General features: G+C 39.2%; 2 protein-coding genes across 2 annotated transcripts; both read right to left on the reverse strand.

Moving 5' to 3' along the window:
* Window positions 1-2,923: 2,923 nt before the first annotated feature.
* Window positions 2,924-7,615, reverse strand: crebl2 (cAMP responsive element binding protein-like 2). Its single transcript, XM_028451654.1, has 3 exons — window positions 7,385-7,615; window positions 5,844-6,041; window positions 2,924-3,812 (listed from the first exon to the last, which is right to left on the reverse strand). Exons 1-3 carry the CDS (start codon window positions 7,397-7,399, stop codon window positions 3,678-3,680), a joined length of 348 nt encoding a protein of 115 aa, XP_028307455.1. The 5' UTR covers window positions 7,400-7,615; the 3' UTR covers window positions 2,924-3,677.
* A 1,868-nt stretch (window positions 7,616-9,483) lies between these two features.
* gpr19 (G protein-coupled receptor 19) lies at window positions 9,484-21,931 on the reverse strand. Its single transcript, XM_028451636.1, has 2 exons — window positions 21,836-21,931; window positions 9,484-12,167 (listed from the first exon to the last, which is right to left on the reverse strand). The coding sequence occupies exon 2, from the start codon at window positions 12,145-12,147 to the stop codon at window positions 10,909-10,911; it is 1,239 nt and encodes a 412-aa protein (XP_028307437.1). The 5' UTR covers window positions 12,148-12,167; window positions 21,836-21,931; the 3' UTR covers window positions 9,484-10,908.
* Between the last annotated feature and the right edge of the window lie 4,626 nt (window positions 21,932-26,557).

Here is a 26,557-nt window from a genome sequence, read left to right on the forward strand (position 1 = left end):
GGGTAACTTGTCGAGGGTACCAGATTCACAACGGGCAAAAATGGAGGAGCAGATGGAGGTGCGGGAAGCCCTCAACTTCAAGAAAGAAACCAGAAGGCTGGAATACTGAGCTATTGTGTTACATATAAGAATTCAACCTCTATTACTTAAACAGTTTGCTATTTAGATAAAACAAAAACAAAAAAAAATGTTGAATTCTGAACAATATGATTCAGTAAATGAATAGGATTAATGAACTTGATCTGTCTGCAGAATGAAGAGTTGACTCTTGGTGATGGAGAACAACGAAAAACAGCTAAGCTCTAAGAACAAAGATCAGGACAAACAACAAGCAGGAGAACAAAATATTATCAATGTCCCTATATTTTTATTTAGATGTGTATATATATATATATATAAACACTGTATACAATTATTACTGTTTTGAGTTGTTTTACAGTGATAACGTGGGGAAGTGAAGATTGGCTCTTGGTTTCCCACAGTGGATAGTCTAAATGTGGCCTATGTTTCTATTACTGTATTTTACTATGATCTTATCTATGCCATAATAAAGATTGTTATTGTGTCAGAAACCATGCTTGTTCATTCAGACTGAATACTTAATTAAATGAGTAGTATCCTGAATTTTGCACCATGTAAGTAGGAGTAACATTAGATTTCTGCCACATTCATAGATTGCAATTACAAAAAAGGTCTAAGTCTGTCTATTAACCAACAAACATAAATCCTAAAAACCCAATTTCCCATTTCTCCCACCATGTATTCCGTTCACAGACCCCTGCATTACTTTAGAAGGCCAACAGCGCCCTCATCTGTGTTTTCCCTGTCAACTAGGCCTTTTTGTGAGCTCCTGAACCATGACTTGTCTGTGAACCTCATATGCCCTACACTTCAGGATTAGATTATTGTTATGTCCCCCTAGTGGACCAGAACTCCTAGGCTTTAAACTGAAGAAACAGAACTATGACCACAATGAACAAAAGAAGGCAGGATGCTGCACCAAACGGATTTTGGTATTAGTTAAAGGCACGCTGTGTAACTTTTGGCCACTAGGGGGCGCTAGACCGGTAACTTTCACGCAAGCTCCCCGAGTGGCCACAAGCGCCGCAGCACCTTCGCCGGGGGTCGACGCGGCGGACAAGTAGATCCCGGCGTGCACCGTAGCTGGGGAGATCCGCGAGATCTGACTCGCCAACTTCCCATATTAAAGAATCCACGTTTAACTGAACAATCAAGGCAATTAGTGCAGCCATTAACCCAACACGAAACGACCATACTGTGCTCTTTTGCCTGTAAACAGAACTCATTTCAGCTGCCCACAACGATGGCGCAGGGTCGGGAAATGCCCATATATTGTGACGTCATGTGGGAACTATGTATATCCGAGGCTGTGGTCACGTGACTGCCGTAAAGTGAAACGTTCTCCAGGCATTCTCCAGGTCACATGACCTGGCCAAAGACGGTCCTTCTCTTCAAACTTACATAGGCGGTATTAAAAGAGATGCCCCGTTCGGAGCATTGATACTGTCAAGCGCTGTATATTGGCCTAAAGAACCATTTAAAATAACTCATATGGGTCAACTCTTTAGGTCAAAAAGTCAGCGGTGTGCCTTTAAAGCAGAACTAAGTAACTTTTTCACCTTAATAAATCCTTTTCATAGTCCCTGTGAGTGTTATGGGATGATTGGGGGGTCTTTTACCTCTCCCTGCTGTCTCTGGCCAGAAAACCGCACTTTACGGCAGCCCAATACGCACTAATGGTGCGTTCACCTGCAGTCACTTCTATCGCCCATGATGAGTCGCTTGAACAGTGGTGCTTTTTTTTTTTTTTTTTAACGTTGGTGGTTTTTGATCACTTTATCACTCTAGTGGCATCATTACCAGGGATCGTGTGTACGTGTGTCTGCGCAGCAGGGTGACAGGGAAGACCACCCTTTTCATAAACAGCTCCGTTTTCACGGTATAAATGACCAACTTACGGAGTTACTAAAGGATGAGTTCACTCAGAATGTAGGCTTATTCAAGATTAAGCGCTTTAAATATGCCCCGATACGTTTAGGATGCCTCTCGCAGCGCTGCCTCGGGGGTGCGGAGTGTTTACGACAGTGACATAACCAAAAGGGACCTTTAGGGGGAGCACTAAGCAAAAGTTACTTAGTGCTGCTTTAAGTTGTTCTGAATTTTTTTTTGGGTATTCCCCACTTTGAATGAAGCCCATAATAAATAATCCTGACAAATAATACATTTTCAAATTTATTGAACTAACAGGTAACATCATATTCCATAATTAATCAAAAACTAAATTAAGAAAACAAATGTAAAAGTGCAGAAGTCAAAAATACAGGAAATAATGAAACATTTTTGCAATTTGCCAAAAAGCTTAAGAAAACAAAACAGGAAATACGTTTTTTAAGTCAGCTATCCTTATTCATTAATCATTCTTTTCCATGTTACATTTTGTCTAATAATTTCATGCTCTTTTAATTCCTGCTACATTTTTAGGCTTCTCATTGTGTGTTGGGTGTTTTGTTTAGTGTTAATTATCTTGATTGTCAATGAAGAAAGGTATTTAAAGTCGTAGTGACATGATATAACAAGTTAATGATGACTAAAATCAAGGGATTGCAATTGCATAAATTGATATTAATGCTTCAAAGAAAAAACTTGATTGTGTTCATCACGTCTTCTTTCTATATTAATGACTTGAGGTTTATTTGAGACAGACACGGTGTATTAGTTGGTAAGGACATCTTACTTTGCTGACAAACAACGCATCAAACACAGAAACGAGTGACAGCGTTGACATCTCTGAAGGCTGCAGTGACAGAATTCACAACACACAGCAAAGGTCCTAAAAACTGCTGACTCAGTGCTACAAAGTGAAACAATCAAAAGTAAATAATTTATCATTCAACCCCAAAAACAAAATTGAAATACACATATTTATTTCAACACAACTTTAGTGAAAATTGTATCATTTAATGACACATATTTGAACAGAGAAAATAACAAAGCGCTGCTCTTTATAACCTACTGTTTGCTTCAGAAGCACTCAAATATGTCAAACTACCACCTTTTCTTGACTAAACTTGGATTTAATCATATGATTAGACATCTGTCTGTTTAAAAACTCACAAATTCATCTCCAAACCCTTTCAATAGTAATAAAGGAAAACTGCAGGTGGGATTGCATGGATTAAAAATATTTCCTTAATTCTGTTAAGTCTCATTTCTCAACGCTTATTTACTGTGGAGGATAATGTGTTGGCAGATGAAGACACTGACATTAACATCATTGATCTGGGATGGAGGGAGTCAGCCCTCGCCATGTGTGAGCATACATTTTGTGTAGTTACAGGTCGAGTGGTTGAACCTACCAGTCCCAGTTAGGGTTAGTGAGGGCCTAAAGGGGGCGTGAACAATCAAAGTTAAACATGGCCATTGGTCACATTCACTCACACTGCCTAACAGTCAGCTCCTTCTCTGAAGTTTGATTGGCCAGAGATCTCAGGTATGTGTGACTCTGAATTAGCAGCACCGACACACAGTGCTTTGTTTGACACGCCGTCAGAGCAGAGGAGAAGAGGGTGTTTATCGATGACGCTGCTGTGCTTGAGCAGATACAGGAGGGCTGAACTCTCCAAACAATGAAACACACAAACACACACACACACACATTAGCTGTGCGTATTCCTGGTGCTCTTTGACGTCTTGGTGCTGCTTGGAGGAATCTTGTGGTCATCTGCAGTCAGCAGAGCTTTGATCTCTGAGGGAATCTTCCCCTGATCCATGGCTGAACACCACTGCTTGTACTGCAACACACACACACACACACACACACACACACACACACACACACACACACACACACACACACACACACACACACACACACACACACACACACACACACACACACACACACACACACACACACACACACACACACACACAAATACTATTTTACATGATAGTGAAAAATGGACGACACATTTACACACCATTTTTCAACACAAAAATGTTAATTGTCTAGAATAGGGGTGTCAAACGCATTTTACCTCAGGGGCCAAATACAGCACAATTTGATCTTAAGTGGGTCGGGCCGGTAAAGTAATGATCAATAAATAAATATAATTCCAAATTTCTGTTTTTGTTTTACTTGAAATAAGTATTGATACATTATAAAGACAAATATTTAGTGAGGACATAGTGTAGAAAAAGCCCTAAAGATTTAATAAATATCACATGGTCATTACTACTGACTGACTGACTGTACCTGTACTACTTACTGCAACAATGCGTCACCAGTGGTCAAATAGGAAATAAATATCGCGCTACGGATCAACCAGTGATCATCACATAATCTCGTGTGATTTCAGCGTAAACAATGCATCCCGTAAACAAAAATTCTCTGAAGCATATAAAATGTAAAAATAATAACATCAGCTGACTCTATGGGGCTATGCTACAAATCTAGATTGGATTAATCTTCGTTAGCTGGCTTCAACTAACCAAACATTTCATGTCAGACAGGAGCTGTCCTACACACGTCGATCACCTATGATCACAACACGCTAATTTAAGCCAAGTGTTTACAGCCGCGCTACGTGCGCATGCACATGAAAGGGGTGGAGATTGCAGCGCCCGACCAATCAATGGAGAGAACTGGCAGATTGAGCGTCTTTATAATGAATGGAGGAACAGCTTATGATCTTAAACAAATATAATGAATATAAATCCATGATGACAGTGAAGAGCAACAGTGTTAGTGCAGCTCACAGCAGGAGGCGGAGCTTTTATACTCGCTCAGATCTGATCCACTTCATAACTTGGTACCGACCAGGTTGCTAAAGTTTAAAATGATGAATATTTAAAATCCATAATTCAGACCAAAGACAACACTCTTGTTACAGAAAAGGCAGGAATGAAAGAACTCAGGCAGGAAGTTGCTGACTGTGTTAATGTGTAAAAGTGTGAGATTATTTATTATATGAATCCATTGGATGATAAACGGACAGCGCTCTGCAGTTAAACTTTATTACAGCACACACGTGTTTCTATTCAAGTAGAACTATTTATCACAGACTGGGATGAGAACATATTGTGCATGTTCCTGCTGATAATGTCAGACCCAACGTATGAATTAATTAATTATTAATTAATTAATTAATGACTTCAGCCATCCATGCATACTATCGACACACAGGCTTCATCAGCTGACTGCAGATCAGTCCATTAAATATAAATCTATATCTTTCCTAAAGGATGTCATCGGTAAATCAAACGATTAATTTATCATTAAAAATCTTCTTTCCTAAACGCAACTGTCAGATCGTCACCAACCAGGATCTTCAAACAATGGGCAAGTTGTTTTCTAAGCGATCTGATTGGTCAGGGGCTTTAGGACTCTCTAACATCCACGCCAGAGAAAAACCTAGTCGTGACCAGGTTAGCCGTTCAGCATTAATTGCCATAGTGATTAAGCTCCAGCAAGGTTTGTAGGACAGCACACACTGATTAAATCCTGGAAGTTAGCGCTATAAGAGGTAATCTAGATTCGTAGCATACCCCCCAAATCTAGGGATGCACCGAAATGAGAAATCTTCTCCAAAGCTGAAGTGACTGGGTTGCTGAAAGATAGTCAAATTAAATATTAATATCAAAGTGTGCAATTTTACCATTTTATCTGCAGTTTGTACTGTGTAAATTATATGTAAAGTAAGGCACCTGCAATATGCAAGCAATAATTGACAGTTATCAGATAATGAAAATGCATACCCTGAAACAGAAAATCAGAGGAAGACACAAACAGATACACACTCCATCACATTGACCCTCCTCACCATGTCCAGCTCCTCCCTCAGGGCACAGATGGCTCTCTCTTTACTGGAAACCAGTTCTTCCAGATACTGGTACCTCAGTTTCTTACGAGCTCTACACTCTCGAGCGCTTTGACGGCTTCGCTCTAGCTTCGCCTTCAGGTCGATCTTTGCAGGTTTACGACCACGTTTGCCTGGTTTCTTCACTTTATTTGCTGCCACCTGACACACACACACACCCACACACCCACACACACACACACACACAAACACAAACACACACACACACACACAAACACAAACACAAACACACAATAAATTACATTGGTTCCGGTCTGATAATATGACAATATGCAGTATTAACAATATAATACCTGCACTACATTTTATGATTTTTTATAAACATATTTCATTCTATAAGTTTTTTGTCTATATTTATTATCAGTATTATTATTACTGTGATGAACTAACCAGAGATAGGCTGGTCAGAAAATGGATGGATTATTACTATTATTCTATGGTTGCTGTTTTAGTACCACTATTCTGATTCTAATTTTGGATATTGTGTGGACTTTGCGTGGGTGTTTTGTTCTCTGATCCAGGAAGTGTCTTTAATCATGTCGGACCTGGATTATTTAATGCTAGCTATGTTCATACTAATGAAGGGGAAATGAGATGCCCTTCCAAAATGATCAATCAACCAATCAATCAGATTCAGAAATACATTATTATCCCAGTGAGAAATTGCTTGTGTTACAGCCGCTCAAGAAATACTTCAAATAAAAGAATAAAAGAACAAACACCAAATAAGGAAACGTACATAAGTAGCCGTTACCAAATAAAGACTAAATTCCAGAGCACACATTACCGTAGTAAAAGTAAGATAATAGTAATAATAATCAAGATTTACTTCAAATAAAGAACAAATACCAAACAACAGAGAAGAAATAGAGAAAGAAAATGTACATAAATAAGTAAAAGACTGTTAACCTTTAAATAATAAGGACCAAAATGCCAGTGCACACATTACCATGGTAATAATAATAATAATAATAATAATAATAATAATAATAATAATAATAATAATAATAATAATAATAAAATACTATTAAAACCACATATATATACACAACAGTAATAATAATAATAATAATACGATTATGAGGATATGTGTAACGTGTTGGTTTACATGTCTTTATCAATCTGAGATCCAGCAACAAAACAAACTCCCTACAGCTCACCGAGCAGAAAACATTGTATTATTACCGTCTGTTCACAGTAGCAGCTTCACGTTCACCAGTTAAAATGGACACCAGTTAAAGCTAAACATTAGCATGTATTTCCCCCTGCTGTGTACAAACATGTGAGTGAAACCTACGTTCACCTGTACAGTCCTAGTATACATTATGGTTTATGGATCTGTATGGTTTCCACACCAGGGCGTTTTAAAGCAGCCATTAGCTCTGATTAACTCTTAGTTTGAACACATTTTTTGAGCGTCTGAAAGCAGCAGGTGAATTCAGAGATGTTTAGTGTATGTAGTTACTGCTGGTTAACAGCTTTACCTTGTTTTCGTCCATGTTGACAGCTATAGTTAGCTCTTTAGCTAACACCAGCCAGATCACATACGTGGTTTCCGGACCAACACCAGAGCGCGCGATGAGCCACTAATAACCTGATAGTGACCAGAAGATGACCAGCCGTGGGTTATAAACACGATATAAACAATACAACCCTTTAATCACGTGATGGATAGCAAACGTTAAAGGGAGGGGTTCTTCTTCTTCTGTGGTTTATTGGTGACACTCAACTGGGAGAGGTGCATTTTCCGCCACCTACTGTATCGGAGTGTGAACCACAGCTTTAACCTTTTCCTAAGTCATGATACTAACATCATCACCACTTAATAACATAACTATATATATATATATATATATATATATATATATATTCCCTCCCATAATTTCTGAATCATAAAGAAAGGTGAGTACCCTTTTCAATTTAACTTTATTTAAAACATTACCAACATCAATCTCCATCCCCTGACGGTGTAAATCCCGCAGCATAATTTGTCTTTGCCTTGAATATCTATTACATCTTAGGAGAACATGCTCCACCGTCTCGGCCTCATCACAACACTCACGCAATCCTGTATCATACTTTTTGATGAGATGTAAAGTTTTATTCAGCCTCATATGTCCAGTAATGACCCTCTCTTCCTTGCTACTTCCAGTGGTGCACCTCCCAGTACCCACTGTGCTCTGTATAGCATATAAATGTATCCCTGTATTTGATGAGTCCCAACACGCCTGCCATTCTGCCATGATATCTCTTTTAATAAATGACTTTGCCTCTGCCCTACTAAAAGGAATGTCCATAAAAGGGTCATTTGATCTAAGTGCCTGCTTTGCTTTATCAGGCGCTTCATTGCCGCTTATCCTGCCGGAATCCATAAAAACTAAATCTTGAGACCTCTCCTATAAAGTCTATACAATTTTCATACATTTCATTAACCAAATCGTTAACCGAGATACTGTAAAGTCCCTATATTTGTTACTAGTCTCTATGGAGAAAACAGTTGCAAAGAGTTCCACAGTGTGCGCATTGGCGCACGCGTTCACAAGAAGACTGGTAAGTTTTTTTCCAGGAGGGGAGGGTGAGCATGGCGCATCTCACGGTTCTACATACTGCAGCTTTAAATGACTGTAACTCTGTCAATATTTGCTTATAGTTTCTGAAAGTTAAGATCTTGCTCTTTACAGCCAACATTGTGTCATTAGAGTAATTTTAGTCATACATGACAAGATCTGTTAAGGAGGCAGCTCAGACGCTCAGAAATGTCATAAAATAATTTATTGTCTTTTATTTTTTTCTAACTCACTGCTCAGTGATAGGTAATGTCATGTCTTAGTTTCTATTGGTAAACGTTTCTATAGAAAACCAGGTGATAACTGTGTGTTAAAATACCAGGTGGCTTAATTTTTTAACTGATGACCTCACTGTCAACATCAACATCACTGTTTATTAAAACCAAATACGGCTCTGTTAATCTTTATTATTGAAGAAATTAAAAATCCACAGTTTTAATCCAATGACAAAACAAACTGACCACAACCACTAACCTGATCACGGCCCATGGAGTAACCAAAGTTGACCAAGTTCAATTTATTTTTGCAGTAAAACACCTTTAGCAGACAAAGCACATCAGCACATAAGAACTACTGTACATCAGCTGAGATTTGCAGTGATGTGAGACAGAAAGCAGCATGGTTCAAAGATGGGCCACAAGTTCCTACAAAATTACAGAGAAAGCACAAGTCGGAGGCCTTTGATGACTCAAAACGCATTGAGAAAACATTTGTGTCTGTTTTCCCAATCAGTTAAAACAGTGGTTCCCAAACTGATGGGTGCATCCCCTAAGGGGGTGCGTGACATCATAATAGGGTGTGCGAGAAGATCCTTGCTGAACATTCAGCACGAACAATATGAAAATAATTTAACTTTTTTATTACTGTTCTGAAATATGTGATGGCACATTGTTATTTTTTAGGTGGTTTGAAGAATAATCACAATTTTTACATAATTTCTCCATAAAGGTTACATTTTTCATATGGGGGGGGGGGGAGGGGGGGGGGGGGGGGGGGCGGGGGGGGGGGGGGGGGGGGGGGGATTATTTGTTCAACAGAAACAGTTTGGGAACCACTGAGTTTAGACGTGAGGTAGATGGCCATCTACTGCAGCCTGGAGGGCAGGTTCTCTTCACTTCACACTGTAGTAACAGTAACAATACAGTGTGTGTTGATAAAAGCAGCAAAAAGCTGCAGAAGTATGGAGATGATAGAACGTTTGTTGAACCAAGGACTGCAACGCTTTGTTATTAGACAATGGTCTGAGTCCTCAGCCAGAACGAGTACAGACCATTTGAATCGGAACAGTAAGTGTAAGATAGATTATTGTTACTCAAAAAATGTACAACAAACATTCACATTGCTGTCTCACAAAACATGGTCGGTGTTTTCATAACCACTTCAATGGTCAGTTTCCAGTGTAACCACAGCAAATGTGGTGGTGACGTTGTTCCTTATCAGAGTTATGTACCATCCAAACACCAAACATTGGGGCGTGTCCCTAATGCTTCACATCATGGGAGCGTGTAAGAAGTCACAGTGTAAACTAATGTGCTGTTGATTATATTCAAGTGGTTTTGGTGATGGCAATGTTTTGCTTGAAATTATTTTTATAATCCTTTTGATCAAACATTTCACAAATACAGCTTCAGATTTTCAGTTTCAAAATTCCCCAGATTCCATTTCAGTCCATTTACATGTTTACACCAATATACTTTTCTGTTTAGTTGTCCTTAGATGACTTTCTTAGCTATTAAACTTTGACCTTCCACATCTGCTCCAGTTGTTCTTTGAGCCCTTGCTACTGCCTTCTTCTGTTCATTCTTCCTGATTCAATGTATTGTCGAAACTACTACTGCCCTAATCCTATAAGAGAACTGAACGGTGGCAGTATTGGGAACATTTTGTAGACATTTAGGCACCAAGTACAGATGACCTTAAGATCAACAAGCTATGAACCTCACAAGAAAAACATGGAGAACACAATATGGTGATGTCCCAAATGTTAAGAATTAAATTGAATAAAATATAACCACCTCCTAACCAATTTAGTAAGTTTTTTTTTTTCTTTTCAAAAATTGGTTGTTTTTGTCAGAATTTTGATTATGACCAAAAATGGGGGGGGGACTAATTTGTTTCTCTATAGTAGCTGTACATTTCTCATAGCCTGAGTTATTGTCAGACCATGTTGTCTTAACACAACAGACTGAACATCAGCTCTTTCTATGTACATGAACGTAAAGAACAGAACCAGTCATCGAGGTCACAAACTATGTACCAGTAATCTTTAGGTACAGTCTATGGTGAGAAACACTGCACGGTAATGAACTTTACAGTATATAAAAACAAAGTATGAATGCCAAAGGTTTTCAAAGCCCTATATGATAAACCAGGTTTCATACACAGCCAATGTGCTTATCAGTTCACGTTTTTCTGCTGAAGAACAAAACTTCCTTCCATATTCACACAAAAGTGTTTGAAGGGTTGCTGTTTGTAGTCCAAGCCACTTTCTTTTCTTTAGCCTCTCGTGCAAAAGTGTCATAAACCGAGTCCTTAGTGGTTGATCTTGCTTGTACGGGAATGTCTACCACACCAATGTAGTTTCTTTTAGCCATGCGAGAACTGGCAGTAATAGTGTAGGCATTGCTACGGTAGCACTTCATGGATGACATGAAGAAGGTCTCCCTCATGCCGCGCCTGAAGTTTGCATTGTAGACAGAGTACAGAGTTGGTTTAGATGCTGTGGAGCTAAAAGTAATCCAGGCAATGGCCGTGAAGAACAACAGACTCTGCCTGCCAGGTCCGCTGGTATCCCTTGGGTGCCATAGCTGGGCCACATAGAAGGGTGTCCAGGTGAGGAAGAAAACTAGGTTGAGCATGAGAAACATCTTGATGGTCTTGACCTTAGTTCGTGGGACAATGTTCATTGTTCTGCGCACAGTGTAGCTATCAGTGCCAATCCGCCAGATATAGCGAACAACCCGCTGATAGAATGACACAATCAAAGCTACCGGAACTAAAAAACCCACCAGAAGGTGGAGCACACCATAGGCTTTACTGCCCCAACTGTCAGGGAGAAAAAAGTCACAATGACTGTCTATGGATCCATAGAAGAAGAAACATGGGGACAAAAAGACAGCATCAAAAAGTCCTGAGGCAAGAATCATCTTTTTGGCCTTCTCCCTGGACACCTTAAAACTCAGTGGGTAGACGATGGTGTAGAAGCGATCCACAGAGATGGACAGTAGCACGTACACCTGAACACCTGGGCAAAGGTGTTGCAGGTAACGCACAAGCTTGCAGACAGCAGCACTCAATGGCCATTGTCCTAAGGCCACCTGAAGGAGGATAAATGGTGCGCAACCGAGGCTCATCAGCAAGTCGGCACAGGCCATTGACACCACAAAGTAGTTTGTGGTGGATTGAGTTCTGCGGCTTCTGTGGATGACCAGGCAGACGAGAACATTTCCCAGAATAGAAATGAACCAGACCAATGAGAAGACCAGCCCAAGGACAACAACCTCCGCCAAAGTCAGCTCATGGGAGTCAGAGCTCAAGGATGATCCTTCCAGGCTGCTACGGGGAGGCGGGACCGTGGAGTTTTCATTTTCTGACCAGTTAAAGGACATCTGGTAGTTCAGAGAGGGAGAGTCGATGGTTGGGTTGAAACCTGCCGAATTGGTTGACTGGGCGTAAACCATCGCTTTGCAGTTGAGAGAAACTGAAATGAAAGAAATCCACAGAATCAATGTTAATAAAACATTCACAGAGAAACTGCTTTATTTCTTCCTCTACACACCTGTAGTCCATAAATATAGTTATTCTTGAAATCATTTAAACATGTTGAACAAGTGATGTTGGTTGGTTAACAGAGTGGTATATAATAATAAATAAAGTAATAAACACAAACCATTCATTAGACAGAGGTCAGAGTGCTAAATGAGGCCCAGCTTCAGCCCCAAGTGGCTTGAATTTTCGTCTATCAAGGAACCTTAGGAGAAGCTCAAGTCACTATTTAATTTTATAAAACAGTCAAGTTGTTTTACATATTTATTTACAAATATTATCTTTAAATATCTTTGCAAATATGGTTATTAAGGTGTCCCAATACAAGTGGTTTTTACTTTGAGACCAATATTGTAGCCTTGTGTTTTGATCAATACCAATATTTATTCGGTATAATATCAGCATGGATCAACCATACTTTTATAACTTTTTTTTTGTAGTGTGAAATGTTAGAAAAGGCTTGGTCAATTGATAATACTCAACAGCAACAGTAGAAATAGTCTATAGGTATGAGAAAAAATGATCCATTTATCATTAACCAATGGAATACATTTTAACCTTAAACATAAGAATATTCTACAATTAATAATATATGTTAAAAAAAATTAGAAGACCCTGAAAATTAACTTTAATAGAAATTTTTGGCGGTGGCTTAGTGGTTAACACTGTTATAACACACCCGCTTTACAGCAAGAAGGTCTTTGGTTCCAGTCCTGGGGTGGACACTTGGGGTTTGCATGTTCTTCCCATGCTTGTGTGGGTTTTCTCCCAATACTCGGGCTTCCTCCCACCATCCAAAAGCATGACTGTTAGATTGATTCTTCCAAAGTGATGAAATCTGATATCGAAACAATATCAATATTGGATTGGGACACCTTTAATTGTTATATTCCAATTAATGTTACAACTTAAAATGAATGAACATTTCTGAAAGCACTGTATCGAGAAGAGACTTGACATCAACAAATCGTTTGATAGATTGTTTTTAATTTTGTGGATGCTGACCCTAAAACACTACAAATTCAAATGATTTTCTCCATCACTAGTGTGCATTTCTACTTTGTGTGACCCTTCGCTGTTTTAAAGATTTACGTTTGTGTTTATTTGGAAAAGTTGTCCTCATAGCTTAACAAGAAGCTATTTAGGACCCATGAAGGACCTCAAGAGGCTGTGAGCCATCAAAACTAAAACCTCATGCCACAAATACTGTTTTTCTCTCTTAGTAGTGAGGCTTGGCAATAGGCACAAGTCCCCCAAGGTCCCAGAATGAACTTGCTCCTTCTTATCACAGTCCTTTCATTGTAAATACAGTTCTTTAATTATACTGCCTAATAATTTTTGCTTTGTGTTTTTTTAATGCAATGTTGTACTTAAGACCACACTATCCAAGACCAAGACTTCGGGGAGTTGGAACCGAGTCAAGACCAAGACAAGCCATGACTTGGATGATAAAAATCAAATTTCAAAAACCATGACAAGGTTGAACAGTTAGAGCATTCTCTCTTGACAAATTAAAATAATATTAAACAGGTGTAATATTTACAATTGTCAGCCCTGACCCTTTTTGGAGCTAAATCTCTGAACCCCACTTTAGGCAATGGTAACGCTAAATGTTTAAAGTCAAGTTATAACATTCAATAATCAGAAACAGTTCAAGGTGTTTGTCATTAATATTATCACATTAATGAAGTTGAAGGGTAGCAGACAGAGGTGTAAAGAGTACGGATATATCCTACTCAAGTAGAAGTACTGTTACTTGATTCAAGTTGTACTCAAGTACACGTAAGTCATACATAAAATACTCAAATACAAGTAAAAAATAGTTCAATGAAATACTACTCAAATTAAAATTTACTAGTTACTTTCACCCTTCACCCTTGTTGTTTACGTCTACATTTTTGTAATAAATCTTGCCATGGTTCCTTTGCATACAGTAAACATCTAATCTATAAACTTAAAAAGGAAGAGATACATTTAATTTATTTTTCCACAAAGGTATCTGTATAAAATACAAGGTTTGTCAAAATGTACAATTCTTTTTTTTTTTCTTTTTTTTTTTTTTTTTTAATAAAATACACCAATTAATTGAATTCAAAATAATAATTTAAAAAAGTATAGCTAAATTTAACAACTCTAAAACTGAGAAAATAACCTCCATTCAAATCTGTTTTGGCACCGTGCATCATGTTTAAGCTGATTGGTCGACTATGATGTGATGCATTTGATTCTTGTCTGGTCATTTCATTTTTTGTAACTTCACAATGTCTGTTGATCATTTTAAAACAAAAAAATATTAATTTACTCAGTAACAGTTGGGTGTAACAAATTACTTTACTACTTTTAAAACACTTAAGTACAAGTAAAATGACTGATTTACAAATATACTAAAAAGTATCCATAAAAGCAACTCAATTACAGTAACGTGAGTACTTAGCAGATCTATGCTGGTCTCAAATGCTCTTGACAGGATATCTTAAGTCCGGACAATCCAATCAATCAATCAATCAATCTTTTATTTGTATAGCGCCAAATCATAACCAATGGTATCTCAAGACACTATACAGTAGAGCAGTCTTAAGGACGGACTCTTCATTTTATGGATACACACATATGCATATATACGTATATGCACATACATATGTATCCCACACCCAACATGAATTCATCATGGCGGCAAGGAAAACCTTCTGTTAAGCAGCAGGAACCTTGTGTGGATCCCATTCCTATGATGAACAGCCATCCACGTTATGCTGTGTTGGGTGTGTGCAGAGGAAAGGGTGGAGACAGAGTTGTTGAGACTCTGTAACTCCACACTAAGGATCCCACGGACCTGCAAGACAAAAGCCAGAAGGAGTACAGGAGCAAACACACAAGGGAAGAAGCAGACATAGAGGGAGTGTTTGAGAGAGGAATGGGACCCTCTCCGGTCCCTCTCTAACCTAAATGACCTCTCTCTTAACGCCCTCTCCAACCTCTCTCCAACCGAGCATGCCAGACCCCCCCACCGGCAGTCTATGCCTATTGCATCTTAACTATGAGCTATGAGCTGGTTCCTAACTAAAAGCTTTACCAAAGAGGAATGTTTTGAGCCTAACCTTAAAGGTAGAGAGGGTGTCTGCCCCCTGAACCGTGGTTGGTAGATGGTTCCAAAGAAGTGGGGCCTGATAACTGAAAGCTCTTCCTCCTATACTACTTTTAGAGACAAATGGAACAACGAGTAGTCCAGCATTTTGAGAGCATAGTGTTCTGGGGGGATTGTATGGCACTACAAGCTCCTTGAGATACACTGGTGCCTGTCCATTTAGGGCTTTATAAGTGAGAAGAAGAATCTTGAATTCTATTCTATATTTTATGGGAAGCCAATGCAGAGAGGCTAATACAGGAGTAATGTGATCTCTTCTCCTAGTTTTAGTCAGTACACGTGCTGCAGCATTTTGAACCAGCTGAAGTGTCTTAAGCGACTTGCTCGGGCAGCCTGCTAAAAGAGAATTACAATAATCCAGTCGAGAGGTAACAAAAGCATGGACTAGCTTTTCGGCGTCGCCCTGAGACAGGATAGATCTGATTTTAGCAATGTTACGGAGATGAAAGAAGGCAGTTCTTGAAGTTTGTTTTATGTGAGAGTTGAAGGATAAATCCTGATCAAATAGAACCCCAAGGTTTCTAACAGTTGTGCTTCGTGCCAGAGTAATGCCATCTAGGGCAGTTAGGCTAGCATAGGTTTCTCTAAGGTGTCGTGGGCCCAGTACAATGACCTCAGTCTTGTCTGAGTTAAGAAGAAGAAAATTTTGATCCATCCAGGCCCTAATGTAATTTAGACAGGCCTCAAGTTTAGATAGCTGATTTATCTCACCTGGCTTCATTGATACATACAGTTGGGTATCATCAGCATAGCAGTGAAAGTTAACAGAGTATTTTCTCATAACATTACCAAGGGGGATCATATAGATACAGAAGAGAATTGGACCTAGCACAGAGCCCTGAGGAACCCCGTAGCTTACTTTAGTGTACACAGAAGACCTATTATTCACGTGTACAAACTGGTACCTATCAGATAGGTAGGACTTAAACCAGTTTAGGGCAGTCCCTGTGATTCCAAGTAATTCCTCTAATCTCTCTAGTAGAATATAGTGATCTATAGTGTCAAAAGCTGCACTAAGATCTAATAAAACCAGCACTGAGAGTCGTCCTTCATCTGAAGCCCAGAGTAGATCATTAATTACTTTAACTAAAGCAGTCTCTGTGCTGTGTTGAGCTCTAAAACCTGACTGGAAGTCCTCGAACAGGCTGTTGTTTTGAAGGAAGTCACAGAGCTGAGCCGCCACAACTTTCTCAAGAATCTTTGAAATAAAAGGAAGATTAGATATAGGCCTGTAGTTTGCTAAAGTGCTGGAATCAAGAGTAGGTTTTTTGAGAAGGGATTTGATTACAGCTACTTTAAAGGACTGTGGCACGTAGCCTATTGATAGGGATATATTTATTGTCTCCAACAAAGATGGGCAGACCAGGGGAACAACTTCTTTAAACAGCTTAGTTGGGATCGGATCTGAGAGGCAGGTCGATGGTTTGGAGGATGAAATAATAGCGTTAAGTTCCTGAAGTCCTATATGTGTGAAACAGGTTAGGTTAGGCCTATTTACATTTAATGGTACAGCAGGCCCAGGTGAAGGCAGGGAGTGGCTAATTTTATCTCTAATCTTATGAATTTTATCGTTAAAAAATGTCATAAAGTCCTCACAGCTGAGGGCTAGAGGAATCATGGGCTCAATGAGCTCTGACTTTGTGTTAGCCTGGCTACAGTGCTGAAAAGGTACCTTGGATTATTTTTATTTTCTTCAATTAGTGAGGAATAGTATGTAGATCGAGTATGTCGTAAGGCTGTCATGTATTTACTATGGCTTTCTTGCCAGAGTATTCGTGACTCCTCTGTTTTATTGGAGCGCCACATTCTCTCTAATTTACGGGTTGTTTGTTTGAGTGTGCGAGTTTCAGAGCTAAACCACGGAGCTTTCCTCTGACGTTTAATAGTTTTTCCCTCAATGGGGCAATTGAGTCCAAGGTGGATTTTAGTAGACAAGCAGAGCTATCGACAAGCAGATCCAGTTGAGAGGGGTTATAATTAATATCATAGTTATTTATTGGATGGTGCACTGAGTTTAAGGCAGCAGGAATGGCCTCTTTAAATTTAGCCACAGCACTATTGGACAGATTTCTACTCGTAACTATTTTATTGCACAGTGCGAGATCCTCTAGGATAATGTTAAAAGATATTAAAAAGTGATCTGATAGCAGAGGATTTTCAGGGTAGACTTTTAGTTCATTAATATCAAGGCCATATGTTAGAACAAGATCAAGAGTATGATTAAACGATGAGTAGCTTCATTAATAGTTTGAAAAAAGCCAACTGAGTCTATTAGGGACATAAAGGCTGAGCTCAGGCTATCACTATCTTTGTCAACATGGATATTAAAATCTCCTACTATCAGTATTTTATCAGAACTGAGGACTAAGTTTGATATAAACTCAGAGAATTCTGATAGAAATTCAGAATAAGGGCCTGGAGGACGGTAAATTATTGCAAATAAGACTGGCTGGTGGGTTTTTGATTCGGTATGAGATAAATTTAGAACCAGGCTTTCAAAGGAAGTGTAACTGGCCTTTGGTTTAGGATAGATTAGGAGAGAGGAATGATAAATAGCTGCTACACCACCTCCACGGCCTATGTCTCGTGGCATATGAGTATTTAAATGACTGGGAGGAGTGGCTTCATTTAAACTAACATATTCATCTTGATACAGCCATGTTTCAGTTAAACAGAATAAATCAAAGTTATTTTCTGAGATAAGGTCATTTACTAGTAGAGATTTGGATCTCAGTGATCTAATATTTAATAGAGCACATCTAATGGTTTTATGTTTTGGTGTTTCTAGATTTGAGATTTTAATTTCTTTCAAATTTTTATAATTGATAGCTCTTTTATTTGATTTTATGTTAAAATCATTGTGAAATTTGGGTCGGGGGACAGACACCGTCTCGATAAAATAATATTCATCACCATCACAACAGTTGTCATGGCGATGAACACAGCTATCATAATAGCAATGGGAGGGAAACTGTCCTAAGACAAGCGCAGAGGGGCGTGGAGGACTCCACCTCTGTAACATGGTCTCATTCATGAGATGTCATAACAGTGACTGTGCCATGTTTTCTGATAGTAGAGATGCTCCCGCCAAAGCAGGGTGAATTCCATCTCTTCCTATCAGGTTCGGTTTTCCCCAGAAGGATCTCCAATTATCAATGAAGCCCACCTCGTTTTCTGGACACCACCTCGATAGCCAGCGGTTAAATGATGACATGCGGCTATACATGTCATCACTGGTCAGATTTGGTAAGGGACCAGAGAAAATTACGGAGTCCGACATTGTTTTAGCATAAGCACAAACTGATTCAATGTTCACTTTGGTTGCTTCCGACTGACGACGTCGGGAGTCATTAGTGCCGACATGGAGGACTATTCTATCAAACTTACGGTTACTCTTTGCCAGCAACTTTAGATTTGATTCTATGTCACCCGCTCTGGCCCCTGGGATGCACCTCACGATGCCCGCTGACTTCGCTAGCTTCACGTTTCTCACTATGGAGTCGCCAATTATCAGAGTTTGTTCCCCAGTGAGTGTGTTGTCCTCACGGAGGGGGGAGAACCTGTTTGAGACGTGAACATGGTGGTGTCCCGAGCGGCTTTTTGACCTTCGACTATGCTTACCACGGACAGTAACCCAATCATTGCTGGCTGGGGGGGAGGCTAAGCTAGAGCTAGCACGGTCCGCACCGGCTAGGTCCTGCTTGCTAGCTTCGGTTTTGGTATCAGGGGTGCGGAACCGCTTCTCCAGATTGTTGATCCTCGCCTCCATATCTAACAGTACGCTACACTTTATGCAACTACCATTGTCCCTAAAGGAGGACGAGGAGTAACTAAACATCTGACACACCAGGCAGGAGAGCGGAGGGGAGGAGAGAGAAGCCATAGGTGCTAAATTTAAGCTAAGCTAAGCTAAACTAAGGACAAAAGGAAGTTTAAAGGAGATTACACTGCCTATAAGAGGCGAGATTGCTTTTTACTTAACCTTCGTACGTTTAACTGTACGGTAAAAAATTAAAACAAGTGTTTTCAAGGCTAAAATATCAATGACAACAAGTTTGATTAGAGTTAGCAGAACACAGTAGTAGAGCGCTGCAAGCAGCGGTAGAGCGTAAACAGGAAATGATCGATACGTCACCACGTCAGCACGTCACCAGCCAGCAAGACCAAAACAAGACTCAGACCTTCAAGGTGTGGTTACGAGACCAAGACCGGTCTCGGGTACAACAACACCACAAAACACCAAAGCAAATTCCCTGTACATGCAAACATATATGGCTATAACATTTTTTTTAGTCTTTGCACAGCCTGTTTTAAAAGAACCAAACTGCGGGACTTAAAGATACAGCTTTTTTATGGAGTGTTGATCATAAAGTTGCGCATGCTAAAATAAACAGCAACTTTTTGCAACATTTAGCAACAAACAACGTTTAAAAAACTGTATGTAAATTTATATTTAACATTAATATTTAGATTTAATATTCAACATTTAGATTTAACTTTTACATTATATTTTTACGAGAAAAGAACTATCACAAATTTCACAAATATTGCTTTTAATCTGGTCAAAAGTAACATTAAAAAAAATCACACATTTTTTTAAATGTGGTTTGTTGCTAAATGTTGCTGTCTATCTTAGCATGTGCAACTTTAAAATGAAATGCTGTTATTTATTTCTTAACCTGCTTTGATGATGATTTTCATCTGGATTTAGTATTTGTTTAAAAAAGTGTTTTTGTTGCTGAATCTTGCAGCTAATTTAATTAGACTTCAGAGGGAGTCAGATTAAAGTCTGCAGAGACTCTCAGAGGAGCTGTTTGTGCTGCTATAGGCCCTGAAGGAGAGAGAGAGAGAGAGAGAGAGAGAGAGAGAGAGAGATAGAGAGAGAGAGAGAGCACTGCTTTGGAAACAGTAATATCATCATCTCCATCATCTCAACTATCATCATCATCTTCACTCCCATCACCGTCTCTATCACACCATCACCATCACCATCGTCTCCAGCTCTATGACCATCAGCAACGTGCAGTCAGGGTAGGCAAGGTAGGCAGTGCCTACTCAAGGGTGAATTGATATTTTGATTATTTGTTTTAATTATAATATAATTATAAATTAGTTATTTATCCAATAGCCTACAGTACTTATAAGTTTGAAAGTGTCCGCATTTTGTGGGTTTCATAGCCCAGATTACTAAAAAGCGCTATTTCCTGGAACGGCTGCACAGTCTCACTCCGCTGTCAGGCAGGAGGAGGCCACGCCCCCTCCCAAAAGCACACGGCTGCTCTGCCTCAGTTCCCATAGTGTGTTTTTATGTTTGCGCATGCGCAGTCAGTTCCCCAAGATGACAACCATTTACGTTCAAAGGCAGCGTAGAGAGCTGCCTTTGGACGGAACCGCGCTATGCTAAATGCTATACGTAAGTTCACAGTGCATTAGTGAATAGATCCCATATGACCGCTGCTGCTACATTCTCTCTCGCTCTAGTGAGTGTGCGGGATAACTCTACAGGCAGGATGACAGCACTAGAAGACAGATAGAGAAACTTTTTTTTGAGGAAAAACGACAGCTTTTAAAAGACGGGAGACCAACACTTGAGCTACCAGAGCTTCAGCAAAGGTAAGGTCAGAAAATGTTTCATACTTTTTACAGTGAATTGTACAAAAGGAAGGATTGACTTTGTGGATGCGCCTCACTGAGGATGTTCTGAGATGTTGTTGTAATTTTCTCCATGTTTCTGTGTTTCCAATACAAACAACAGATGTGCTGTCATGTCATGAGATATATCTTGTTTGGAGAGTATGGAGGCTATATTAAATAATTGTTTATGTTTCTTTAATGGTGTTTATGATGTTGATTTTGTTAGACGGCTAAATGCTTGTTCATGTGGATCTTGTTGGGTTTTTTCTTTCTTATTATGAATTTTGATAAGCGCTTGAGATGACTGTTGTGAATTGCTTTATACAAATAAAATTGATTTGAATTCAATTAACACTTGCCACCAGAGACGTGAAATTGTCATTGGTGGTCTCGATTTGCAACGTGCCGACCCAGCCCTAGTGGTCACGGCACGTCACTGGTGACCATCGTAGGCCTACATCCTGCTGGTTTTATCACCAACAGTCACTGAGAACTAGTCCCTTCTACAGGGCTGAGGTTTCTTCAAACCAGATCACTGGGCTTTCATGATGGAGACTGAGGACCACCGAGTCCGTGCTGGCGAATCACACGCCCGCGCGCACTGTATTTCTCTTCCTGTCAAACAACTGAAGCTTTTTAGAAAAGAAAGAAGAAAAAAAACACATCCTTCACCGCCTTCTATTCAAAGTATCACTGCTCAGCATCCAGCCAACATAACACACACACACACACAGCCACGCACGACAGTGACACACACTCACGGACAGACACGGACTGAAACACGCACCGACACGGAGAGACACACGGACAGAGACGGACCGACTCACCGACGTAGAGCAGAAGACTCACATCATGGAGGGCTGAGATGAAGAGGTGCAGGTCTTCGTCAGCAGCAGCAGCAGGGGCGGACTGTCAGCTTCCAGGGACCACAGAAACAACCAGGAGATGCAGTATATATTATATACATGGCCGGCTTTAGGTCATTCAACAAAAATCTTACAACCAAAGAACACAATGTGTAAACAACACAATAGAATTATAGAACAATAATTCAAATAAAATTAATATAAATATGCATAGATATGGGCAGAAGATCAGCAGCTATAGATTTTTTATATTAATATTAAGAGAAAACATGTACAGTGATTGTAAAGGATGTGTTTCACATTTATTATACCTCTTTATATTATTATTATTATTATTGTTGTTTGATTTTTTATTTTAATTTAATTTAATTAATTAATTAAATGGTGATGGGGTGCAGTTTGTTGGTGCCTCTTAGCAGGTGGCGGCCGCCTGGGTTGCCTTGCCGGATTTTATATACAGTACATATGCAGCAGGACTGTCTGCACTTAAAATGCTGAGGTGAAAAAACAGTCCAAATCTTTTCAAATCAAATGTTTTCTTTCTTTTCTTAAACGTTTCCTCTTTTCAAGCAGAATATTCAGCAGAAAACAACTTGCTCAAACAAGATGAACAGCTTGGAAACCTAAAAAAAAACAGGGAAACATTCATTTCCAGTTTTTATTTAAACACAAATTAGCCTGTCTTCTGCAAACATTTTCAGTTTTAAGGTAAAACTAACAAACTTCATGTTGAATTATAATGAAACTCATATTTTTCTATTGCATTCATTTATTCAATTTAATTCATGTTTTACTTTTATTCATATACTTCATTTTAAATGGGTTTTATAAGTAGACCTACATCTTAAAGAAATGTTTATAATCAATTGTAATTTAAAGAAGCATAGGGCGTGATTTGAGAAAAAAATGAACACTTTTCATTATTTTTTAATGCTAATGGGTGATGAAGCACTCTAAACCAAAGATAATGAGCCCACACACATTTCTACCTAGTGTCTTGAAAAGGTTGTGTGATACATTTTGTGCAGCTTTTCTGGGCGTGAATTTCCCGCACAGTTCTGCGGACGTGACATCAAATGACGCTGGTGCGCGTTCTTGACCACTTGGAAGTAAACCAGAAATAAAGAAGGAGAAGAAGACGACTTGGAGATTGAAAGAAGACAAGCACGGTGGACTAAACTACTGTTTGGTTCCACAGATGCATGCAGAGGCATGTGCACAGGTCTTGCAGTAAACAGTCACATGAACGGCGAGTAAATAAATCACCTTGTCACAGTTAGTGTGGATCGGGCCGCATTTTGTCGTCCAAGTCCATCCCAACAGTGAAAACCTCATTTTTTTGAAATTACATATTTACATTTGTTTTGGTGGTAAGCACCAATTTTATTAACAAACAACTGTTAATTTCAACATCAGATCAGCGCACGAGTAACAAGCGAAAGTGAAACACAAACATGGGCGCAGTGCACGCAAGAGACCCAACAGATCTATTTACATAATCCATGTATCAAAGATAAGGATAATCCGTGTTATTGTGCAGAAAAAGCAGGATCACTGCTCTCACTATTATACAGTTTAAGCTGCTACAGCTGGAAAGGAAGAATGCTGTGTACAAACAACACTACGTGACTAAACCTGACCACTATTCTAAATATCTGTCCGAACCTGACCCGTTTGGTGCCGTCGGGTCCCGTCAGGGTTTGGTCGGGTATCCATCCTCTAGTATCAGCTGTAAACAGTTGATGCGCGCTCCCACGGCTGCTTGGCTGATGACTGCAGTTACACTAACCACCGTGGTGTCACTATGGAGTCTGATTTCTAGATCCTGCCTATGCTCCTTCAAGTGCCAGAATGCATAGAAATTGTTTGAGTATTTAATAGTATTTTACAAATAAGTTTACTTCATCACTGGCTTTAGATTTGACTTTGAAACTCAAAGAAAAACAGACTGGATCACAAAGACACTTAGAGACAAACTAAATTCAACATAGAGGCCATTGGGGGACAGTTTATTAAATCAATATGTAAAAAAAAAACCAACTGTAAATTAGAAAGGCATTTATAGTGTGAAAGAATAAAAAGAAGAGTATGTGAGAGGGTGCCAAGAGTGCACATATATGTAGTGTACACTACACACACACACACACACACACACACACACACACTCACACGGATGGAGACAGTCCCACACAATAACCAGAAGGACAGGTAGCAAGACACACACACACAATTTGGTGTAAGAGTAGATTGTGTGGTTGTTGTGGTGCAGTTTTGAAAGATTTGTTAAGGTCTATATTTGATGGGTGCAAATCTGTTACATTTTCTATATAGGGCACCTTTAAGTTAACCTTGTCTGCAAGATGGATTCTCCTGATGTTCAAAAACACCAGAATCCATCTTGCGCTGTTCCCGCTTTTTCATTTCGAACTCGAACTGAACCTGTTCGAACCAATCATGAGGCAGTATTGTGGTTTATGGCGGGATATCCAGATGTGATGAAGGCAGAAGTGCCGAATCAAAAATGGCGCATGCACAGTTGTGGGGAGAGCACTAGCTGGGCTCCCGCTATTAGCATAGCTCCGAATCAAAATAGAAAGATGTCGACGCAGGAGGATGAACGTGTGGAAGCTGCTATAAACTCAGTTTTAGAAGAATCCAGCATTTTATTTTTAAAAATTGAATTTTTGGATGGTAAAAAACGGCAAAGCGGGAGCCTTGTGGTTGTTTGTAGCAGGTTGTGTCACGGCAAATTTGCAGTTGACCTCATTGGAGACATGATTTATTTGCTCTGGTTGAATGATGGAGTCCAGGCGAGGCATTGATGATTTTATAAAAAAGATTTATTATAAGATTAAAGAAAAAAAGGAGTCAAAAAGAAGCTTCCATCCTGAAAGAATGAAAAATTCATACCTCCAGTTTTAATCGGCACTACCACTACCAGTGGTACGCTGATACCTGGTAGAAGCAACATTTTGAGAACCACTGTTTACAAGGACATGCAAGTCAGACGGAGAAGAGTGTGGAGTGTGACTACATGTCTTCTCAAGATGAACACATACAATTGGGAGGACATGGAGATGTGAGAAAGCTAAATAAGTTTAACCAAATAAATAAATAATGTTATTTAAATTGTTTGTTTTATTTTTCTTTGCTATCTCTTATTTGTGAAGGAGAAATCTTATTCTATCCTTTATTTATTCTGAATAATGTTAACACTCCACACCTAATTACATAGCCTAATTCTTTTATAGAGCTGAATTTGTCAGTTCATTCATTTCATTATTTTTCCCTCATAATTATTATTTGAGATGTAATTTACTTAATTTTGAAGGTAAATTGGTGGCAAAAGTGTCTCCTATTCAGTGTCTGAACCAGAGTTAAGCAAGATTATTGGCCCTTTAAGGTTAGACAGAATTAAAGTTAAGTTGAGTCAAACAATCATATTGTCTTTTGCTCTCTGTATTTATCTCATTCGTAGGAGTGACAAGCCATAGCACAGTTTGGAGAGCTTGATTAAATGCTTGGAAGTTACTTAACTTTAAACTATCTCTTATATCAATCAATTATCAAGAATTTCAGGAGGACCCTTTTTAATTCTCAGGCAACCCAGATTGGGCCACCAACCCAATGTTGAGAACACTTAATTTTACTCTTAAAAGTGTCTAAACCCAGTGACGGTGTTTTATGGTCTTGCACACTAAGTGCTGGTGGAACAAGAAGAAAATGGTTGGAGGGTTTTGAGGTATATCATTTCTCTATGATAAAATATAAATCAAAAATCAGAGGGACGTTGGCCCTCTCCCTTCCCTTTTTTTTACATAAGAATGCATTTGGATTCTTAAAACCATATGATAAATATCATTCGAAAATCACTTATCTGATCATTTTGGATGTGTCTCCGTTTTCCTCTCTCTTGTGTCCGCCTGCTTTTGTGCCCTCCAGCCTCCTCGACCTCCTCCTCCTCAGCCATAAAGGTCAAAGCCAGGGTCAACTGTACGCTCCTTTTGGAAATTTGAAGATCTGTCTCCACTTTCGCAGTTGGATTGGAAGTCTCTGTAGTCTCTGGAATAGATATTGTGTTAGAACATCCACAATATGTCACACTGTCACGTGTCTATTTCAATCTATTTCCCCTTTGCTTCCCAGTTATAGTTATGGACAATACTTCCCTTTAATTCTCATCCTTCATCATAAGAAGCAGTGACCAGGCATGACGGCTGAAGGAGGCAGGATCGGAGTCGAAAAGGCGGTGGCATTTTCTGTTCGGAAACACTCAGAAACAGAAAGAGAGGAAAACATTAAAACTTAAACGAATAATTTAAAATATCCCTTTTCTTTAGTTGGATTTGATTCGTCTCCTTTGAGTATACAGCCAGCGACCTGTACATTGGAAAAAACAACACAATAACAACAACTAAGACGAAGACATAGACAAGTGTACACAACAACGAGTATACACATACAACAACAAAAACATGGACACTGAACATGAACAGTAAGGTCAGTCAAGGTCAAAGCCAGTCATTCCACTGAAAGTGGTATTATATATTAAAAATGTCGTTTGGTGTTTTTAAACACCCAGAAAAATAACCTTTAAAACCTGGTAAACTTTTTAGAAGGCCCAAGGCCTAAAACCATAATTCTATTAACAAGCAGCAGTGAGATCTGAACACCCCACTACAT

Source organism: Gouania willdenowi, chromosome 6 (assembly GCF_900634775.1).
Source record: "Gouania willdenowi chromosome 6, fGouWil2.1, whole genome shotgun sequence".
NCBI lineage: Eukaryota > Metazoa > Chordata > Actinopteri > Blenniiformes > Gobiesocidae > Gouania > Gouania willdenowi.